The following is a 22,500-nucleotide window of genomic DNA, read 5'->3' as shown; positions in this document are numbered from 1 at the left end:
TATATTATATATATATATATATATGTGTGTGTATATATACTCGCACCGATATATATCATCGTCGTTGTCGTCATCAACATCATCGTGATCGTCATCCTTATCAGCCGTTATTAGTCCAGTGCAGAATAAAGGCCTCAGTTATCTCTTTCCACACAATCTGTTTATGGTCTTTCTATGCTAGTTTATACTCGCAAATTTTCCTAGCTTGTTAATACATCGTCTTCTCTTACTTCTGCCTCTTTTGTAATCCATTGGGACCCATTTTGCTATTCATAATGTCCATCTATTATCAGTAATTTTTATTATATGGCCTGCTAATGTCCATTTCTTTTTCTTAAATGTTGTTAGGATATCCTCTACTTTAGTTTACTCTCGTAACCAATATTGTTCTTTTTCTGTCTCTTAGCATAAATCCCATCATTATTCTTTCAGTTGTTCTCTTGGTAGTAACTAGCTAACTAGCTTATGTTCTAACGCTTTAGTAAGCCTCCAAATTCTTGATGCATAAGATATTACTGGTAGGAATATCTGATTAGATGCTTTTCTTTTTAGAGAAAGTGCCATTTTACTTTTAATAATACCATTTTGTTTACCAAAAGGTCTCCATCCCATGCTTTCTTTTAATTTTTATCTTGTGTCCTAGGGAAACGCTTACAGTTTTTATTAAGTACATATATTCGTTAACAATCTCTAAAGGTTCGTCCATGACTTATTTGTAGTTTCTACATTTTCATTGAGCATTATCTTAGTTTTACTCATTAACATTAATTTTGCCCTTGCTATGCTCATGAGCAGACTTAATCAAATTTGCATATTTAAGAGGAACCCCATAATAACGCAGGACTTTACACAAAATTAGCCGTTGCACACTATGAAAGGCTTTTTTATAGTCTATAAATGCCACCAAAAAGGGATTTCTATATCCTACACATTGTTGTACCACATGTCTTAAAATTAAAATTTGGTCAGTATAACTTCTACATTTTCTAAATCCTGCTTGTTCATCTCTCAGTTTTTCATCAATCTTTCTCTCCAGTATTTTTAGAATTAGCATACTAGTATTTTCATGACCACTGACGTAAGTGTGATGCCTCTGTAATTATTGCAATCAGTCAGATTTTTTTTTTTTCATTTTTAGCAACACTCCTAGCTCCCATTCATTAGGTTTTTCTTCTTCACGTCACATTCTACATAATAATCTTGTAAGTAATCTCGGAGTCAATTGATTTTTGGCCAATATCATCTCGGCAGTTATTCCTTCGTATCCAGGTACTTTCCATATCTTTAGTTTTTTAATGAAATCTTCGACTTCAAGCACACTGAATTCATTCATGGACACATCAAGGTCTTCATAAGCTTCAAGTATATCAATCACATTATTCCCTTTAATCTCCTATTGATAACCTCACTAAAGTGTTCCATCCAACGTTGCCTTTCTTCATCTTCTGTTGTTATAACAAATCCATCTCCCTGTATCATAGCTTGGTCAGCCTTATCTGCTTTCCTGTTTGAATATTCTTTCCAGTCTTTGCTGGCTTTTCTTTTCGCTTCACTGTCAATATTAGAATATTTTTCATGATCTTCCTTGTAATTTTCATTACTTCCTCGGACACTTTCAACAATCAATTTCTGTTTTTCGTCTCTTTATCATATCCCAAGTATCATTTGATATCCATGGTTTTATCCTTGTAACTGCATGTCCCAAAACTTCCCAACCAACTGATTGATATATGTTCATAATATCAGACCATTCTTTAATTGTCTGCTCTCCGTCTTTTAAAGTCTTCAAGACTGCAGATTGATTCCTACATTCAAACGCAAATGTTTCTCTGTGTTCATCCTCTAAAAGTTTAATTGTATCTACCATAGGTATTCTATCTATCTTTCTGTTGGGTGCTTTCAGTTTTAATTTATTGTGGCAACGAGAAGCTGGTGATCACTACCAATATCTGCAACTCTATACCTTCTTACATTTCTGTCTTCCTTCTCTCTTTATTAATGTCTATGTGATCTATTTGATTTATTATATTGCCACATGGTGAATTCCATGTGTATTTGTGGATATCCCTGTGCTGGAAAAGAGTACCTCCAATAACAAGATTGTTTGTTGAACAGAAATTCATGAAATGTTCTCCATTTTCATTTGCAACTTTGCCAAGACCCTCATCACCTATCACTTTCTCTATACCTTGATTATTCCTTCTAAATTTAGCATTAAAGTCTCCAATCACAATTTTCATATTTCTGGGATTTCATCTATTACACTCTGCAGTTCGTCACAGTATTCATCTTTCCTTTTTTTTTTCAGGGGAATATTTTTTTGGTGCATAGCAAACTTTGATACTCGTATTGCACGGCCTATATATATATATATATATATATATAATATATATATATATATATATATATATATATATATATATTATATATACATATAAGAGAGAGAGAGAGAGAGAGAGAGAGTAGAGAGAGAGAGAGAGAGAGAGAGAGAGAGAGAGAGAGAGAGAGAGAGAGAGAGAGAGAGAGAGAGAGAGAGAGAGAGAGAGAGAGAGAGGAAAAAAACACTGAGAGAACAATCTTTTTTGAGTCTCAATTTTTTCTCTTTTTGTTCATTTTATTTCTTAGTATCATTTGGTCTTATACTTATTTTTGTTTTTCGTTTTAGGCTATCATATTTATCTATGATCAATTCTTTTACCGTGTCATCATCAAAGCCTAAGTTTCTTTCAAAAGATTTCTGTTTTTATTTTCTTATTTTTATTTTTAATTTCGGTTCTTTCTAGATATTGAATATCATTTATTATGACTCTAACTTTTAGAATTCTAAAGATTTTAAAACAGTGATTCTCTGAATCACCAATACGAATTGTGGTGGCCGATGCGGTAACGTCCCTGACTGGTGAACGCCAGACTGGGGTTCGAATCCCGCTCAAGCTCGTTAGTTCTTTTGGTCGTTGCAACCTCACCATCCTTGTCAGCTAAGGAGATTGGGTTAGGGGTAGCCTATAGGTCTATCTGCCGACTCATCAGCAGCCATTGCCTGGCCCTCCTTGGTCTTAGCTTGGATGGAGAGGGGCTTGAGCGCTGATCACATGTATATTTGGTTAGTCTCTAGGACATTTTCCTGCTTGATAGGGCTATGTCACAGTCTCTTGCCTCTGCCATTCATGAGCGGCCTTTAAACCTTTAAACAAACGGCAGGGTTAAGTTCACTCATGAGCGGCGCTCAAGAACCCTCTCTACCCGAGCTAGGACCAGGAAGTGCCAAGCAATGTCTGCTGATGAATCAGCAATTAGACCTATAGGCTACGTCCTCTAGAACTAAGGATAGTGATTCTTAGCCCACAAGAATGGTGAGATTGCAGACACTACAAGGAACTGCTTGAGTTGAGAGGGTCTCCAACTCCTGACTCACAAATTGCTAATGATGTATAAAAGTTTAAATTCTCTTTACATATAATTCTGTGGTATGATCCGCATCAACAAATGAACATTTCGGTGCATTTAGAGTTATAACTTTTAGAATTTACGAAAATGATAGACGTCAAGATCTCAAGATGTTTTTGATGTTGATAATTTTCGAAAGCGTATTTAGCGATGTGAAAAGTAATAAATATTGGGATTTTGTTGAATTGGACGTCAGAGTTAAACTCCTTAAGCAAATAATTTTCAATCCAGAATCATGTGAGAGGTGCTTCCTCATCTCTGACACAGTGAGTCTTCACAGGCGAGAGAGAATGATTTATTGTACTATCGTCTTATTGAGCTGAAGTACAGGGAGTGACTGTATCTGTCAGGTCGGAAAATATCTGTTTAGTATTTATGAAGCATAAATATACTTTATTTTTTATTGAGACGTTTATATAATAATTATGCAACTTGTTAATGTTCTTTGTGGTTATCACTTTACATTTCCACTAAGAGAAAAATTATAGTTTCAAGAAAAGAGTTATTAGAAGCGGGTGAAGTATACGCCATTTGAAAATCTGAAACAATTCCAAAATATCTTCAGCTTTATTCTTATATATAAGCTATTGGGAAAATATTATTTCTGTTGGATGCGAGAGAATGTCTCCCCACCATAAGTCATTACGAAAGCCAATAAACCTAAGAAGGAAAACAGATGTGGCAGAGGATACCTCGATCGCCCCTCAAATTTCAAGATATTTTTAGAAACAAGAAATATATCCTTACTCCGAACTAAGGAGTGGTTCCTTTCATAAATATGAAGAGGAATTATTTTGGAAGGAGAGAGAGAGAGAGAGAGAGAGAGAGAGAGAGAGAGAGAGAGAGAGAGAGAGAGAGAGGGATACACACACACACACACACACACACACACACATATATATATATATATATATATATATATATATATATATATAAATATATATATATATATATATATATATATATATATATATATATATATATATATATATTTATATATATATATACATGTATATATATATATATATATATATATATATATATATATATATACATATATATATATATATATATATATATATATATATATATATATATATGTGTGTGTATATATACTCGCACCGATATATATCATCGTCGTTGTCGTCATCAACATCATCGTGATCGTCATCCTTATCAGCCGTTATTAGTCCAGTGCAGAATAAAAGCCTCAGTTATCTCCTTCCACTCAATCTGTTTATGGTCTTTCTATGCTAGTTTATACTCGCAAATTTTCCTAGCTTGTTAATACATCGTCTTCTCTTACTTCTGCCTCTTTTGTAATCCATTGGGACCCATTTTGCTATTCATAATGTCCATCTATTATCAGTAATTTTTATTATATGGCCTGCTAATGTCCATTTCTTTTTCTTAAATGTTGTTAGGATATCCTCTACTTTAGTTTACTCTCGTAACCAATATTGTTCTTTTTCTGTCTCTTAGCATAAATCCCATCATTATTCTTTCAGTTGTTCTCTTGGTAGTAACTAGCTAACTAGCTTATGTTCTAACGCTTTAGTAAGCCTCCAAATTCTTGATGCATAAGATATTACTGGTAGGAATATCTGATTAGATGCTTTTCTTTTTAGAGAAAGTGCCATTTTACTTTTAATAATACCATTTTGTTTACCAAAAGGTCTCCATCCCATGCTTTCTTTTAATTTTTATCTTGTGTCCTAGGGAAACGCTTACAGTTTTTATTAAGTACATATATTCGTTAACAATCTCTAAAGGTTCGTCCATGACTTATTTGTAGTTTCTACATTTTCATTGAGCATTATCTTAGTTTTACTCATTAACATTAATTTTGCCCTTGCTATGCTCATGAGCAGACTTAATCAAATTTGCATATTTAAGAGGAACCCCATAATAACGCAGGACTTTACACAAAATTAGCCGTTGCACACTATGCAAGGCTTTTTTATAGTCTATAAATGCCACCAAAAAGGGATTTCTATATCCTACACATTGTTGTACCACATGTCTTAAAATTAAAATTTGGTCAGTATAACTTCTACATTTTCTAAATCCTGCTTGTTCATCTCTCAGTTTTTCATCAATCTTTCTCTCCAGTATTTTTAGAATTAGCATACTAGTATTTTCATGACCACTGACGTAAGTGTGATGCCTCTGTAATTATTGCAATCAGTCAGATTTTTTTTTTTTCATTTTTAGCAACACTCCTAGCTCCCATTCATTAGGTTTTTCTTCTTCACGTCACATTCTACATAATAATCTTGTAAGTAATCTCGGAGTCAATTGATTTTTGGCCAATATCATCTCGGCAGTTATTCCTTCGTATCCAGGTACTTTCCATATCTTTAGTTTTTTAATGAAATCTTCGACTTCAAGCACACTGAATTCATTCATGGACACATCAAGGTCTTCATAAGCTTCAAGTATATCAATCACATTATTCCCTTTAATCTCCTATTGATAACCTCACTAAAGTGTTCCATCCAACGTTGCCTTTCTTCATCTTCTGTTGTTATAACAAATCCATCTCCCTGTATCATAGCTTGGTCAGCCTTATCTGCTTTCCTGTTTGAATATTCTTTCCAGTCTTTGCTGGCTTTTCTTTTCGCTTCACTGTCAATATTAGAATATTTTTCATGATCTTCCTTGTAATTTTCATTACTTCCTCGGACACTTTCAACAATCAATTTCTGTTTTTCGTCTCTTTATCATATCCCAAGTATCATTTGATATCCATGGTTTTATCCTTGTAACTGCATGTCCCAAAACTTCCCAACCAACTGATTGATATATGTTCATAATATCAGACCATTCTTTAATTGTCTGCTCTTCGTCTTTTAAAGTCTTCAAGACTGCAGATTGATTCCTACATTCAAACGCAAATGTTTCTCTGTGTTCATCCTCTAAAAGTTTAATTGTATCTAACATAGGTATTCTATCTATCTTTCTGTTGGGTGCTTTCAGTTTTAATTTATTGTGGCAACGAGAAGCTGGTGATCACTACCAATATCTGCAACTCTATACCTTCTTACATTTCTGTCTTCCTTCTCTCTTTATTAATGGCTATGTGATCTATTTGATTTATTATATTGCCACATGGTGAATTCCATGTGTATTTGTGGATATCCCTGTGCTGGAAAAGAGTACCTCCAATAACAAGATTGTTTGTTGAACAGAAATTCATGAAATGTTCTCCATTTTCATTTGCAACTTTGCCAAGACCCTCATCACCTATCACTTTCTCTATACCTTGATTATTCCTTCTAAATTTAGCATTAAAGTCTCCAATCACAATTTTCATATTTCTGGGATTTCATCTATTACACTCTGCAGTTCGTCACAGTATTCATCTTTCCTTTTTTATTTTCAGGGGAATATTTTTTTGGTGCATAGCAAACTTTGATACTCGTATTGCACTGCCTTGATTTAAATTTTGCAAGTAACAGTCTACAATTTACAGCTCTCTATTCGGTGATTGCCTCTTCAATTCTTGGTGTCATCATCATTCCTACCCCTTCTTTTCCAACTCCATCTGTTCTTCTTGAGTAGTTATGCATAATGCCCTGATGTAAGATTTCTTTAACAGTCCCCTTACGACGTGTTTCGCGTAGTTCCAAGATATCAAAACTATATTTCATAAATTCCCACTCCACTTGCTGTAACTTGCCAATCTGATTCATGGTTCTAACATTTCAATTACCAATTTTCTATTTTTTTTTTAGTATTTATAAACTACGAAATTCTTAGCACCCTGCTACACCTTTGATCGGAGCTATTTCTGTCATTTTCGCTTTCCATAGACTGACTAAATCCATAGAGGTCCCACTGGCTAAATTTATCAAAGGATAGCCAGTTCCTTGAGATGCACAGTGTCTTTCAAACTAAGGCAAGTGAACCCTGCCGGTCCATACGAATTGCAGTAAGATCATCTACCAGGCATCAGAAGTAAATGCCGGAAAGACATCTTGTCTATCGCCCTAAACCCAATCCGTCACCCTGCTGCCAGTGACTTCATCGAGATTTAGAGGGGGGGGGGGGGGCATTTCCTCCACACTCAAAGTTCTTGTTACACAAACAAGTTTCTCATTCGCTTATATAACCGTTGGCAAACATGGATTGCTAAGATATACTGCCTAGCACGGTTTTACTGCCTAGCACTGAGATTATTATAATCATTATCATTATAATTATTATTATTATTATTATTGAATTTATTATTGTCATAATTTTCACAATTGTTATTATTATTATTAGTAGTAGTAGTATTTTCATTCAAACATATCTCAAAATATACCCAATTGGTCTTTTATTATTATTATTATTTGATAAGCTACAACCCTAGTTGAAAAAGCTGGATGCTATAAGCCAGATGGCTCCAACGGGAAAAATAGCCCAGTGGGGAAATGAATTAAGTTAAAGAACAGTAATAACATTAAAAAAATCCTTAATATATAAACTGAAAAATCTTGAAAATTACAAGAGGATAAAAACTTCAAAATAATACCATGAATTATATGACAAAAAATGAAAAAACCTCTTCAGTGAAGAGATATAAAGCTTTATTGAATAATTTCATACAATCCCAGCAATTTCTTTGATTTTTTAAGGGTCACAACCTGTATAATTTTCATAAATAAACGTTTGATACACGTGTCTCTAATGTATGTTGTTATTATTTTGCCTGGTCGTTTATGTATTCACAATTTCAAGTTATGAGCTTCCTGAAAGATGCATAATGTGTCAGACACGATAAGTAAATAGGCCAAGAGCATACAATTTTCCCAGAAAAATACCCACACGAGAATATGTTATGAATATATTATGTTTGTCAGTCTTGCTCATGTATGCGCATTTGATACATGTAGCCTATACAGTATATTTCCGGTGGGAAGCGATGTTTTTAAATTTTTAGGAAGGGTTCACCACTGATAAATAAATAACCCTGAAATATGATGATTATTTCCTTAATATCCCCAGTAGTGGGGTAAAATTACCGCATAAAGCCTATATTTATACATAGTAAAGTCTATATAATCAATCTCTACAAAAACACTTTGAATCCCGATTTCTCAAAGTATGAAATTTTTGAAGAAAACTTCCTTCTATTAACATGTTTTTGCCATTCAAACATAAAAAGATGGCGAATTTTATATCCTACAATCTCCAAATCCACTTTCAGCAGAAACGAAATGCTTTCTTATGAAAGTTAGACTCTCAAAGTTAACATGCATACACATAGATAAAATAATGCATACCTATAAGCAAAATTAAAATACTAAAAGGATTTCCTGTGGTCAGAGATTCATGTACGAAATTACTCTTATCTTTCAAATAAGTTTCAAATGTAAACAAAAATCGATTGATAAGGTAAAAAGTACACAGGTTTTGAAGTTACCCTAAATAACATTAATCAGTTAAGCCGAATCGCACTCGTATACAGTTGTGTTTCTTATAGAAATGTCAGTTCTGCTGTTTATTTGATATTATCTAAATTTGATGTTATCATATATTTAATTTATATCTAGTTCTCATGGCTTTCTAGACTTAAGTTTATCTTTCTCCTTTCGTATTTTTTGTATGAATATTCACCTCAGTGTTTATTTAATATTATCGTAATAGAATATTTTTTAATCAACTTCTTAATCTATCTCTAACTTAACCTCCTAAAAATATTTGTGTATCCTTTTCTCTTTAACAATTTTTTTATTCGTTTCCTTTTGGCATTATTCTCTTCACTTGCCTCACTTATCGCTTGTATTCAATTCCTGCGTTTGTCTTAACAGTCATCTTTTCATCTTATCGTCACTTCATCATTAGTTATTTTTTACGGGTTCTCATTCATATAATTTTTTTTTTTTTACTTTCTCTTTCCGCATGTGAATCCCTGTTCTTACTTATTCATGCACATGGACATCAAATACTTATGTGGTAACGTCCCTCCCTGGTGATCGCCAGACTGGACTTCAAGTCCCGCCGAAACTAATTAGTTCCTTTGGTCGCTGCAACCTCACCCTCCTTGTGAGCTAAGGAGTTGGTGTTTGAGGTAGCCTGTAGGTCTGTCTGTTGAGTCATCAGCAGCCATTGTCTTGCCCTCCTTGGTTCTACCTTGGGCTTTGGCGCTGATTATAGGTATATATGGGCAGTCTCTAGAGTATTGTCTTGCTTGTTAGGGCAATGCCATTCATGGTTAACCTTTAAACTTAAACCTTTGGGAAAAAGAATATTTACTATTTTTACTTTATTTGTAGATGGTATTTTTTTTTCACGAGTTATTTTTTTTCATTGATGAATTCCTTCGCCTATGTGTTCTTTGAAAAAAATTTTATTAGCATTTACTTTCTTATTTAATCACAGATATCTTTTTATTCGGCTGACTCATTTTGCTTTCGTTCAAAGTAAATGATTCCTAATTTTTTTTTTCATAAACGAAAATTTTAGGATTTTCAATTTGTTTGTTGATTAGATCAATGTTCAAGGTCGGAGATATTTTGGTAAATAATTTTCAAAATAGGATTTATTTTACAAAATTAAATTCGCATATCACTTATCCTTTTAACTTATACAGTATATCATTATTATATTCACATTCGCATAATGAATTTCAATAGTTAACACTTAACCAACTCCTTACAGGATACAGAGGCATATAAGAAGTATATATATATATATATATATATATATATATATATATATATATATATATATATATATATATATATATATATATATATATATATATATATATATATATATATATATAAATATATATATATATATATATATATATATATATATATATATATATATATATATATATATATATATATATATATATATATATATATATATATATATATATATATATATATATATATATAAATAAATAAATATATAATGTGTATGTGTGTGTCCGTGCGTGCGTGTTCGTATATTTCCATATATTATATATATATATATATATATATATATATATATATATATATATATATCTATATTTATTATATATGTGTATATATATATATATATATATATATATATATATATATATATATATATATATATATATATATATATATATATATAGATAGATAGATATATTATTGTGACCATATACATACATAAGTAAACTGTGTGTGTATCTGCATATGTGTGTATATATATATATATATATATATATATATATATATATATATATATATATATATATATATATATATATATACATACAAATTGTCACACTATTATACACTTATGTATAAGTAGGTGATCTCTCTCTCTCTCTCTCTCTCTCTCTCTCTTTCGACTGAATAACGAAACTACAAAGGGAGTTGTATAATTCATTCAAAATTCTTGAAGAGCACACGGGGCATCGTTTTGTCTTGCTCTTGCCTGAAATGTAGAAAATAAAAAATAGTTATTCATCTTATTCACTCATACTGACAACGTCATCTTTTTTCTGTCAACTGCCCCTTGAAAAGACGCACTAAAAATGAAACATATCTTCTGCGTTCACAAATATACATATCTAGGTATTGAGAAGCAAGTATCCTCAATTAGTTTTCCAAATAACAATTCCATTTTCTGTGTTGCATCATATTATTTTCTATTTTATATTTCACTTCATGTAAGCTAGACTTAAACGATACCTGTATTGTAATACGTATTACGTTTCCTAATTACTTACAATAACCCTCCCCCCCCCTCTCTCTCAACAAATCTGATAAGACAGGCCAGGCTAAAAAGTAACGTAGACTAAGACGGTTGTAACCAAAATACTTCCAATCTCTGTATCATTTTCCTTGACATAAAAACCCATTACCGAGATCTTTATCGTCCGGGAAGAATCTAAAGCAAAAAATAAAATAAAAAATTTCGGTTTACAGAAAACGAAATCCCGGGGAGTCAATTTACTCCCTCTTCGCGTCATTCTGACCTGACTTCTTTTCAAGATCTTATTTACGTTGCCAGAAACCATCTTATTATTATTATTATTATTATTATTATTATTATTATTATTATTATTATTATTATTATTATTCATTATTATTATTATTATTATTATTATTATTATTATTATTATTATTATTAATTTCATTATTATTATTATTATCATTATTATTATTATTATTATTATTATTATTATTATTATTATTATCAACATGTACAGTAGTTCAGTACATTAATTTCGTTTTCTCAGCGTTATGTTTTATTTTTCTCAAGAGAAAGGGGAATTCATTTTTAAAATTACGAAGTACCAGTAAGTTGAGAGATGAAAAAATTAATGTTATAACAGATCATGAGCTGCCATACCGTGTCACCTACCCAACATGATAAGCTGGTGGTAATCATCAAACAAGATTAGAATTCATTAGTCGTTGATTAACGTAGTAATTAATGCCGACACTCGGCACATTTTTAATACGTCAGAGAGACTTCAAAAATTATCCCAATTAGGCCCCTCCACCCCAGCCCACCCCGGTCACAGCTCACTCATTGACACATTATGGAAGTTATTAATTGAAACGGGGGAATTTGTCAAATAATCTCTCTCTCTCTCTCTCTCTCTCTCTCTCTCTCTCTCTCTCTCTCTCTCTCTCTCTCTCTCTCTCTCTCCTTTGTACCCCTGTATGTATGCCTTTCATCTGTATATACAGCATGCGTATGTATACTTAAAATCACAGGAACACATGTGTCCATATGAATCACATCAGCAAATAAGTTTGCATAGAAATCCACAAAGAAAAATCAGAGGTTAAAATTCAATGACAAATTATTTCACATCTCTTGTTGTCAATGGACCAGACCCAACCCTTACCCTCAAGTGTAGTCCTACTCGCAACCCTTCAGATGAGGAGAGCCCTGGTAGGCCTATTTCTACGTCCTCAAAAGAGGAGAGCCCTAGTAGGCCTACTGCCACCCCCTCGTGTGAGGAGAGCCCTTAGGGACGATCCTTAGAAGAGTCTCTGGAAAACAGGCCAACAAAAGGTCTAATTCCATTGCGGAGAAAAGCTGAAATTGTTGATTATGTGGAAGAGGGAATTGGTTTTTCTGCAAACTCAAAGTGGGCTGATTTAGAAGTTTTTCTTTTTTTTTCTCGCTCTCAATTCAATGAAAGGTTCTGAACATTTGTGACTTTTCTTCGAGAAACAATTTTTCTATTTTTATTTTTTTTACGTGAATGCATTAGTGATAGTCTTCACTTTAAAGATAAAAATTGCCCTGACTAAATTCCCGGAGAATATTTTATAAATAGTTTTCTTATATTAGTGCTCACTGTCAATAGCCTATATGAAACGTGCCTGTCTTACAATCTGTTGGGCGAGGGTTCGAATGAAGCTCAAGGTCCATAGTTTCTAGTGGTGCCTGCCCCCTCCCCGTCCTTGTGAGCGAAGGATTCTGGCTTTTAGGAACATTTAAGTCTACCTGGTGAGTAATCAGCGCTGATCACTCTCTAGGCCCGGTTAGAGCATTATCCTGTCCCTTGCCTCTGCAAATCATTAGCGACCTTTAAACTTTTTTAGTGTAATGAATTTATTTCTATTTCTAAATTCACGAAAGCAGACTTTAAACACTTGATAAAGAGAGGATTGTTTTCTGAATTGTCTTCATCGGTATAATGTTATTCTAACGGTAATTATTTCTTCGACCTTTCCGCGATTGTTGAATAGTTAACAATAAATGTTTTCTCAAACGCCCATTAATACTCGTTTGTTTGATTGTTCTTTCTTGTTTTTCTTTCTAGAAATATTCAATATTCTACATTTTTCAATGTTTATATTTTACAAGAGTATAATCCCTAAAATGACTTTGAATTAGAAATAGATATTTTCCCTCTTTACGATGTACTGTTTCTTTGAAATAATCTCTCTCTCTCTCTCTCTCTCTCTCTCTCTCTCTCTCTCTCTGTTGATAGAGTTTTGAACTCCTCTGAGGATGCCTCAAATATCACTCCTGGTAGAAACAAGGACCGACGTATGTCAGTCAAAATTTTGTCTCTTTCCTCTTCAAGCCGAGAATTATGCATTTCACTCAAAGGGATTTCCAAATGACGACTTGAAAGGGAAGACGCCTTCCCAAGCTGGAATACCTCAGATTTTCATCCTAAAAGATTTCTAAGATGAAAAGCTAACTTCAATGGATTTCAGAATGGGTAACAGTTTACTCATCTACGAAATCTAAGTGGTATTGTTTTATTTAATGGATATGGTTTTGTTGAGAGACCGAAAAATTAGAGGATTGAATGTCAATTATACCGAAGGAATCTTTTTATGAAGGCAATTGCCATCTAAGATTACCTCTATATAGTACTTAAAGAATGTAACAATCCAAAACATTTTTTCGTCAGATTATTTTCTTAACTAACGGCACTTTAGATTAGTTCAGTTATTTGTTATAAATATACAGACATCCAGAGGTTAGCAAATCATAGTTCAGTTGATGTAGTTGTAATTTTCTTATGAACAAATGTAAATACGTAACCAGGATCTACAGTACAGTAGATCAGGAAATGAATATCTAATAATAGTGGACCCAAGAACTAAGAAGTTCAATTCTTGGGGGAAAAAGAAAGGTGAAGATCAATGATAGTCCTAACTATGCCACTGTGCCACTTCACAGCACCTAAGTGTTATTTGTGAGATTAGGTAATTCGATTTTGTTCACATTTTTTGACATTTTAAATTGCCAATAATTTATTGTTTGATTTTGATTATCATTTATTATGGCTGCAACTTTTAGAATTCTAAATATGCGGATTGTGGTGACGATGTGGTAACGTCCCTGACTGGTAAACGGCAGACTGGGGTTCGAGTCCCGCTCAGACTCGTCATTTCCTTTGGGGGAGCTTAAAGGTCTATCTGTTGAGTCATCAGCAGCCATTACCTGGCCTTCCTTGGTCCTAGCTTGGATGGAGAGAGAGCTTGAGATCTGATCATATGTATATGGTCAGTCACTAGGGCAATGCTTAATAAGGCAGTGTCACTGTCCCTTGCCTCTGATATTCATGAACGACCTTTAAACCTATAAACCTTTAAACAAACGGCAGGGTTAAGTTCACTGATGAACGGTGCTCAAGATCCCTCTATATCCAACCTAGGACCAGTGAGGGCCAGGCAATGTCTGCTGATGAATCAGCAATTAGACCTATAGGCTACGTCCTCTAGAAATAAGGATATGGATTCGTAGCCCACAAGAATGGTGAGATTGAAGACACTACAAGAAACTGCTTGAGTTGTGAGGGTCTCCAACTCCTGACTCACAAATTGCGAGACAAAGACGTTTAGATAATGATGTATCAAAGTTTAAATTATTTTTACATATAATTCTGAGGTATGATCCGCATCAACAAATGAACATTTTGGTGCATTTAGAGCAGTGGTTCCCAACCTTTTTCAGCTTGTTACCCAATTTAGCATGCCACATTAATCATGTTACCCCTTTCACAAAATGTTGTCAACATTTATATATATATGGCTAAACTAAAACACTAGAGATAATTTCTTTTATTTATTGTATTAGTACATTTTGCCTCTCTAATGACTTACCAAAGATGTTAAGAGCATCAGTGAGATGGTTGGAGTTGCATATTTGAAGCTAGTTGAGGAATTCTTGGTTTCGTGGTTGAAAGTGCCAGCCTGGCATCGTTTGCAACATTCAAGCGAGTCCGCTTTTTTGTTTTCATCCCCAGCACAGTTGAGAACCCCTTCTCGCACAGATACGTTGTTGAGAATGATACCAACAACTTCAAGGCTCTCTTGGACAGAGTTGGCGAGTCGGCTAGTCGTGAAATCCAAAAGGAATCTGCATTTTGGTTTTGGAATTCAATTTTCAAGGCTTCATTGGCTCGCATTATGATCCACTCCTCCTTTGCAGGGAAATCATCATCATGAATGGCCTCATCAGGTACAGAGAAGGGATGAATGATCCACTGAAGACTGGCTGTTTCTTGGTCACTCTCTGGAAAGTAGTGATGCATGCTTGTTTCAAGCCCCTTCAAATGGTCGCTCATCTCTTTGTTGATGGTCTGTAGAAGAGATCCAGTATCATGACTATTCTCTTCAATAAACTGGTCTAGGGTGGGGAACTGGGCGATCACTCCTTTCTCCAAGCCCCGAATCCAGAGTCTCAGTTTCGCCAGAAATGCAGCCACAGTGTGACGGGCATCAATGACAGTCGTGTTTCGGCCCTGGAGTTGCAGATTACCACTGTTCAGCTCCGCAAATATGTCAGCCAAGTAACAAAGTCGAGCAAGCCACTCCTTATCAGTGAACTTGGTAGCAAAAGGAGATCCTTGAATAGCCTTTCGGAGCTCAATGACACAATGTACAACCTTGCCTCGTGAGAACCAGCGAACATCGGTGTGGTAAAGCAGAACTTGATACTCTTCTCCCATTTCCTTGCCTAGCTCCTTGAATATGCGCGAATTCACATCCCTGGACTTGATGAAGTTGACGATTTTCAACACTTCTTCAAATGCTAACTTCAGATTACCAGGCAGGCTTTTCGATCCAAGAGAGTACCGATGAATGATGCAATGATCTACAGAAATTTCTGGATTGACAGCTTGTATGAGGCCCCGTAATCCACGATGACCACCCATCATCGCCGGTGCTCCATCGACGGAGACCTGGATTAAAAATAAAAATTATTATAGATTGCGTCAGTTAGTCATTGTTACTTATCTTTTGCGTTATAATTATATGGTATTAATTTAATTATTTTGGTACTTTAGTTTTTCAGTACGACGCACGATGTTTTTTGTGTTAATCATGCATATGACTGTATATAACTATATGCCATGTAATTCATTGTATTTATACTAATTTGGACCTTATATAAACATCGCTCCCTACCTGTTGAACGCTGTTCCAATCCAATCCATTCTTGGTAAAGAAACTGTTGATGATATTGAAGACATCTTCTCCCTTCGTGGTTGTCAGCAGATTCTCGCACAATAGGAACTCTTCTTTGATCCTGTCCTGGTGGATGTAACGGACGAACCCAAGGAGAACAGCACAACTGGCTATGTCACATGATTCATCAAATTGCAAGGAGAATTTGCTATATGAGCTTTCTTTGATCTCTGTTATAACTTGGGACAAGATATCTGATGCCATGTCATCGATTCGTCTGTGGATGGTGTTGTTTCATAAAGATATGACACTCAGTTTCTTCGCTTGCTCCTCCCCACATACCTTGCTTACCATCTCGTATGCACAAGGCATAATCAGATTCTCTGCAATGGTGTGGCATTTCTGTTGTTCGGCAACTTTATATGCAACAAAGTAGGATGCTTCGACTGCAACTTGAAGCTTTTGGGCTTGAATTCCAGATGAACCGAACTGGATATTCTTCAGTGCTACAGCCTGGCGCTGAAAATAAGCCTGATCCTTATTTTGAAGATTTGGATGGCACTTCTGGAGGTGAGTTGAGAGTTTTGATGGCTTCAGGCTTTCATTTGTCAACACTTTGTGACATATCACACATTGTGGCCGATCCTCTCCACCGGATGGTAAATTCACAAAGCCATGGCGAAGAAAGGCGTTAGAGTAGGTTCGATTTTTGGACATTTTATTGTTCAATCTGCAGAAAAAGAAAAAAATGCATAAAAAGGTGAACACTGAGAACTTATAATTCAGTTTTTCATGGCATTCTAGATAACATTATAAGAGCTTATTCAGCATAGGAATGATGTAACTGTGTTAAAAATAAAAATAAAAAACTCTGCACTCACACACTCGAATACACAGTTACACTAAAACACTAAATTACACTTCCATACACAACTCGAATATCACAAGCAAAATCCGCAACACCAAAACCTCAGTACACCACTACTGAAAACCTCAACGCAATACCTATTCAACACAATATCCGTGAATACACTGCAAAACGCGAGGTACATAATTTCTCGCATGGCAGCTAACACAAGTTCACTGATGCAAGCACACACGCATACATTCGCCAGGCTGCATGTATCATGCTTGTCAGCACAAGAGCATCTTGTAGCGCGAGACTATAGTGAACGTACGCAGCCTCGCATACTCCGCTAATGCTAGCAAAACCATTGAAAACGTAAGAACCACGCATACATTATATGATACAAAATTAATAACACAAACCCACAGTAACAGTGGGTAAATACTAAGTATAAACTGCACAGGGCAGTACACAACATACCAGCTCATGTCCACCTCGGCTGATGCTCACAGAGAAACTGGCAGTGTGAAATAGAGGCAGACTCAGGCATGAGTGACGCGTACTGGACTCGTCGATGAGTCATCGGGGTTACTGAGTGACTTGTGTCCTGAAGCATACTTGTGAAAATACTTTTCGGTTACCACACACTTAGCTATATATTTTTTCTTTTCTAATACTGTATATTAGTTTTTATATTTATTGTTATTTGGTTTAGCTTTGTTACTTACTTATAACAGGTTTACTTTACAACTTAAAATACTAAGACTAAGTTAACATTAATCCTAATACCAATGCTTACTTGATTTTCAGAATTCTTAACATTTTTCTGTCACCCCTCCATTACCCCCGAAAAATTGCTAAATTACCCCCAGGGGTAATTTACCCCCAGGTTGGGAACTAATGATTTAGAGTAATAACCTTTAGAATTTACTCAAATAATAGACGTCAAGACCTCAAGATGTTTTTTATGTTAATAATTTTTGAAAGCGTATTTACAGTAGCGATGTGAAATGTAATACATTTTGGGATTTTGTTGAATTGGACGTCAGAGTTAAACTTCTTAAGCACAAACTTTTCAATCCAGAATCATGTGAGAGGTACATGAGTGACTGTATCTGTGAGGTCGGAAAATATGTTTAGTATCTACGAAGCATATATATACTTTATTTTTTTATTGAAACGTTCATATAATAGTTATGCAGCCTGTTAATGTTCTTTGTGGTTATCACTTTCCACTAAGAGAAAAATGATAGTTTCAGGAAAAGTGTTATTAGAAGCGGGTGAAGAGTATACACCATTTGAAAATCTGAAACAATTCCAAAATATCCTGTCTTTTTTCTTATATATAAGCTACAGGAAAAATATTATTTTTTGTTGGATGCAAGAGAATGTCTCGCCCACCATAAGTCATTACAAAAGCCAATAAACCCAAGAAGAAAAACAGATGTGGCAGAGAACACCTTGATTGCCCCTCAAATTACAAGATATTTCTAGAAACAAGAAATCCATCCTTACTCCGAACTAAGGAGTGGCTCCTTTCTTGAATATGAAGAGGAATTATTTTGGAGAGAGAGAGAGAGAGAGAGAGAGAGAGAGAGAGAGAGAGAGAGAGAGAGAGAGAGAGAGGGAAAGGGTATACACACACACACACACACACACACACACACACACACATATATATATATATATATATATATATATATATATATATATATATATATATATATATATATATATATATACTGTATATATATATATATATATATATATATATATATATATATATATATATATATATATATATATATATATATATATATATATCATCGTCGTCGTAGTCATCAACATCATCGTGATCATCATCCTTATCAGCTGTTATTAGTCCAGTGCAGAATAAAGGCCTCGGTTATCTACTTCCACTCACGTCTGTTTATGGTCTTTTTATGCTAGTTTATACTCGCAAATTTTCTTAGTTCGTTAACACATCATCTTCTCTTACTTCTGCCTTTTTTTTAATATTTAGTGACCCATTTTGCTATTCTCAATGTCCATCTATTACCAGTAATTTTTATTATATGGCCTGCAAATGTCCATATCTTTTTGTTAAATGTTGTTAGAATATCCTCTACTTTAGCTCACTCTCGTAACCAATATTGTTCTTTTTCTGTCTCTTAGCATAAATCCCATCATTATTCTTTCCATTGTTCTTTGGGTAGTAACTAGCTAGCTAGCTTATGTTCTAACGCTTAAGTAAGGCTCTAAGTTTCTGATTTCTGATGCATAAGTTATTACTGGTCGTGATATCTGATTAAATGCTTTTCTTTTTAGAAAAAAGTGCCATTTTTCTTTTAAGAATACCATTTTGTTTACCAAAAGGTCTCCATCCCATGCTTTCTTTTAATTTTGATCTTGTGTCCCAGAGAAACACTTATAGTTTTTCCTAAGTACATATATTCGTTAACAATATCTAAAGGTTCCTCCATGACTCTTATTTGTAGTTTCTACATTTTCATTGAACATAATGTTAGTTTTACTCATTTTCATTTTCAGTTCTACAATTCTAGTTTCTCTAATCAAATCTTCTATCATCTTTTACAATTCCTCCCGTGATTCTCTAAACAGAACTAATTCATCTGCAAAACTTAAAGTTAACGTTAAATCCTACGTTTTCCAAATTATGAAACTAAATAAGAAGTATAAACCGAAGGTTATTCAAAAGTATCCACCAATAACATCCCATACAGAGGAAAAAATAGAAACTTTTTATGAAGATATAGAGATATGTTAAAGAAATAAGACTTGGTTTACATTATTTGGTTTTGGTGTTTTTAATACTAAAGTACGTCAAAAGAAGAGAGGAAAACCAGCAGTAGGTAATTTTGGAGTAGGCACAAGGAATGACAGAGGAAACATGCGTGTAGAATTTGCTGAAAGAAACAATCTTAAAATCATGATCACCTTCTTTTATAAAAAAAGGAACATAGAAAATGGACATCGAAAACCCCAAAGGGAGAAACAAAAAATTTAATAGATTTTATTCTAAGTGAAAAGGGGAATTTAGTTAAAGATGTAACAGTATTAAACAATTTAAAATCAAGCGATCACAGAATGGTGAGAAATAATTTTTTTTCTCAGATCTAAGGAAAGAGAGCGAAAAAATTATTTTAAGAAAGAAAATAAACATTACTGCAATAAGAGAAAAATCTGATGAGTTTAGTTAAGCTATATAAAATAGGTACTCCCAGCTTCATGATAAAATGGAAGCAAGTAAAGAAGAAATGAACAGTAATTTAACTAAATTTGTATAGGAATCAGCACAAGAAATGGGTGGTAAAGTCCTAAACCAGATCAAGGATAACTGTCAGAAAAGACCAAAAATCCTAATAAAGAAAGGATTGGAAATGAGGGTAAAACCAAAGAGATATGAAATATAATTATCAGAGCAATCTAAAGCAATAAACAAACTAAAAAATCCAAGATGTTTGTAAACACAATCACATTAAAATGGAGGAAACACTAAAAAAGAGAGAAGCATCAAATTGATGAAAAAAGACTTCGAACAGGACGCCAACAGATTTTCACTTAAAGGATGAAAATAGAAATATCAATTATTGATAAGGAGTGATAAGAAATACAGAGTATTTCTATACAGTGTTATGCAATAGGGATAAAAGAAATATCTTTACCAGTAGAAATAAGGAAACATCTGAGTTGATACCAAATATGATAGTAGGAGGAGCTATGGAGGTTTATACCCAAATTGTACTTTTCCTTTGTTTTCTTTCAGATTCCTTGTTGGAGAATGGGTAATGTTACTCCACTATGTAAATGTGTTTGTGGTAGCTTAAGCCAAACTGATTACCCCCATAATTTCCAAAACTCTCATATTATCGGAAATTTTTTAACATGCTTTGGCAAAACGTCTAAATAAGTTTGCTAAAGGCAATCATCTTTTCCCTAGTTTGAAATTTGGCTTTCGTAAAGGTGTTGGAGCATATGATGCCCTTCTTACAATCTCCAATGCTGTACAGAAATCCCTTGATTGTGATCAGGAAGTTCGTACGATTGGCCTTGATTTTAGTGCTGCATTTGACCGTGTTAATCATGAATCCCTTGTTTTCCAACTTAAACAACTGGGAGTGGCTGGGTCTTTTCTTAGCATCATTATTCAATTTTTAAGTAATAGATCGCAAAAAGTTTTTGTTGATGAGCACTATAGTGAGTATAGGAATGTGATATCTGTTATTCCTCAGGGTAGTGTTTTTTGCCCATTACTTTTCATACTATGTACACATGGCATGTGGTTAGCCCTGGAAAACAAACTGGGTGCATGTGCAGATGATGATTCTCTAATTCAATTCCCTCTCCTAAATGTAGAACTGGGGTTGGTGAATCCCTTAATAGAGATCTAGCTAAAAGTAGTGCATGGTGCCAATTATGAAGTTGAATCCTAAGAAAACTTAAAGTATTATTACTAGTAGGTCAAGGACAGTTGGTCCTCTACATCTGAATTTCAGCATTAATAATGTTTCTTTAACTCTGCTTGCCTTTTAAAATTTTAGGCGTGATTCTCGACAGCATGTTTACTTTTGAGAAACACATTTGGTCTGTCTCTTCAACAATTGCGAATACAAATTGCTTATTGAGAAAGTCTTTCAAGATTTTCAGTGATCAAAATATTCTGAAGAAGTGATATAATTTGTCCAATCTTCCTTGTTTTGAATATATCTCTCCTGTTTGGTCCGCAGCTTATTTTGTTGTACAGGAACTTGCCGTCTGTTAAATTTCTTATTTATGATCTAGAAAATAATCTTTGGCGCCGTCGTTCAATTAGTTTGTTATGCATTTTACATAAGATTTTTCATAATTCTGACCATCCTTTGCATTCCGATATATCCGGGCAGTAATACTCGGTATGCAGTTAATTCTAAAAGTCAGGCCTTTTATTGTTGTTACGGTTCTTAAAAATGTTTAATTTAGATTTTTCATTACTTCACATATATTTTATTTATTTATTTATATTTTGTCATCACTGAGCTAGTTTTCACTATTGGAGCTCTTGGGCTTAGCATCCTTCTTTTCCAACCAGGGTTGTACCTTAGCTAGTAATAATAATAATAATAATAATAATAATAATAATAATAATAATAATAATAATAATAATAATAATAATAATAATAATAATAATAATAGAAGTAGAGAAAGCATTAAAAGGAATGAAAGAAGTAAAGAAGGCCTAACAATTAATTTAATATTAGATGGAGGAGATTTCATAGTAGTAAACAAGCTGAACTCTACACCATATAGCCTGCAAGAATGCTCTATACCTATAGCCTAGAA

General features: G+C 33.9%; 1 protein-coding gene across 1 annotated transcript; it reads right to left on the bottom strand.

Annotated features, from left to right (window-relative positions):
- Positions 1 to 15,022: 15,022 nt before the first annotated feature.
- On the bottom strand, positions 15,023 to 16,577 carry LOC137632572 (protein FAM200C-like). The gene is made up of 2 exons (XM_068364597.1): positions 16,314 to 16,577; positions 15,023 to 16,087 (listed from the first exon to the last, which is right to left on the bottom strand). The coding sequence occupies exons 1-2, from the start codon at positions 16,575 to 16,577 to the stop codon at positions 15,023 to 15,025; spliced, it is 1,329 nt and encodes a 442-aa protein (XP_068220698.1).
- Positions 16,578 to 22,500: the final 5,923 nt, after the last annotated feature.

The sequence above is a fragment of the Palaemon carinicauda genome, chromosome 3 (genome assembly GCF_036898095.1).
Source record: "Palaemon carinicauda isolate YSFRI2023 chromosome 3, ASM3689809v2, whole genome shotgun sequence".
Lineage (NCBI taxonomy): Eukaryota > Metazoa > Arthropoda > Malacostraca > Decapoda > Palaemonidae > Palaemon > Palaemon carinicauda.
This window is presented reverse-complemented; position numbering and strand designations above follow the sequence as displayed.

What these genes read in the sequence shown, in the direction of transcription:
- LOC137632572 (XM_068364597.1), bottom strand. Translation starts at nt 16,577, where the DNA reads ATGGCATCAGATATCTTGTCCCAAGTTATAACAGAGATCAAAGAAAGC. An exon ending in ATTGGAACAGCGTTCAACAG is followed by an intron (nt 16,088 to 16,313) that starts GTAGGGAGCGAT and finishes TTTTTAATCCAG; the next exon opens with GTCTCCGTCGATGGAGCACC.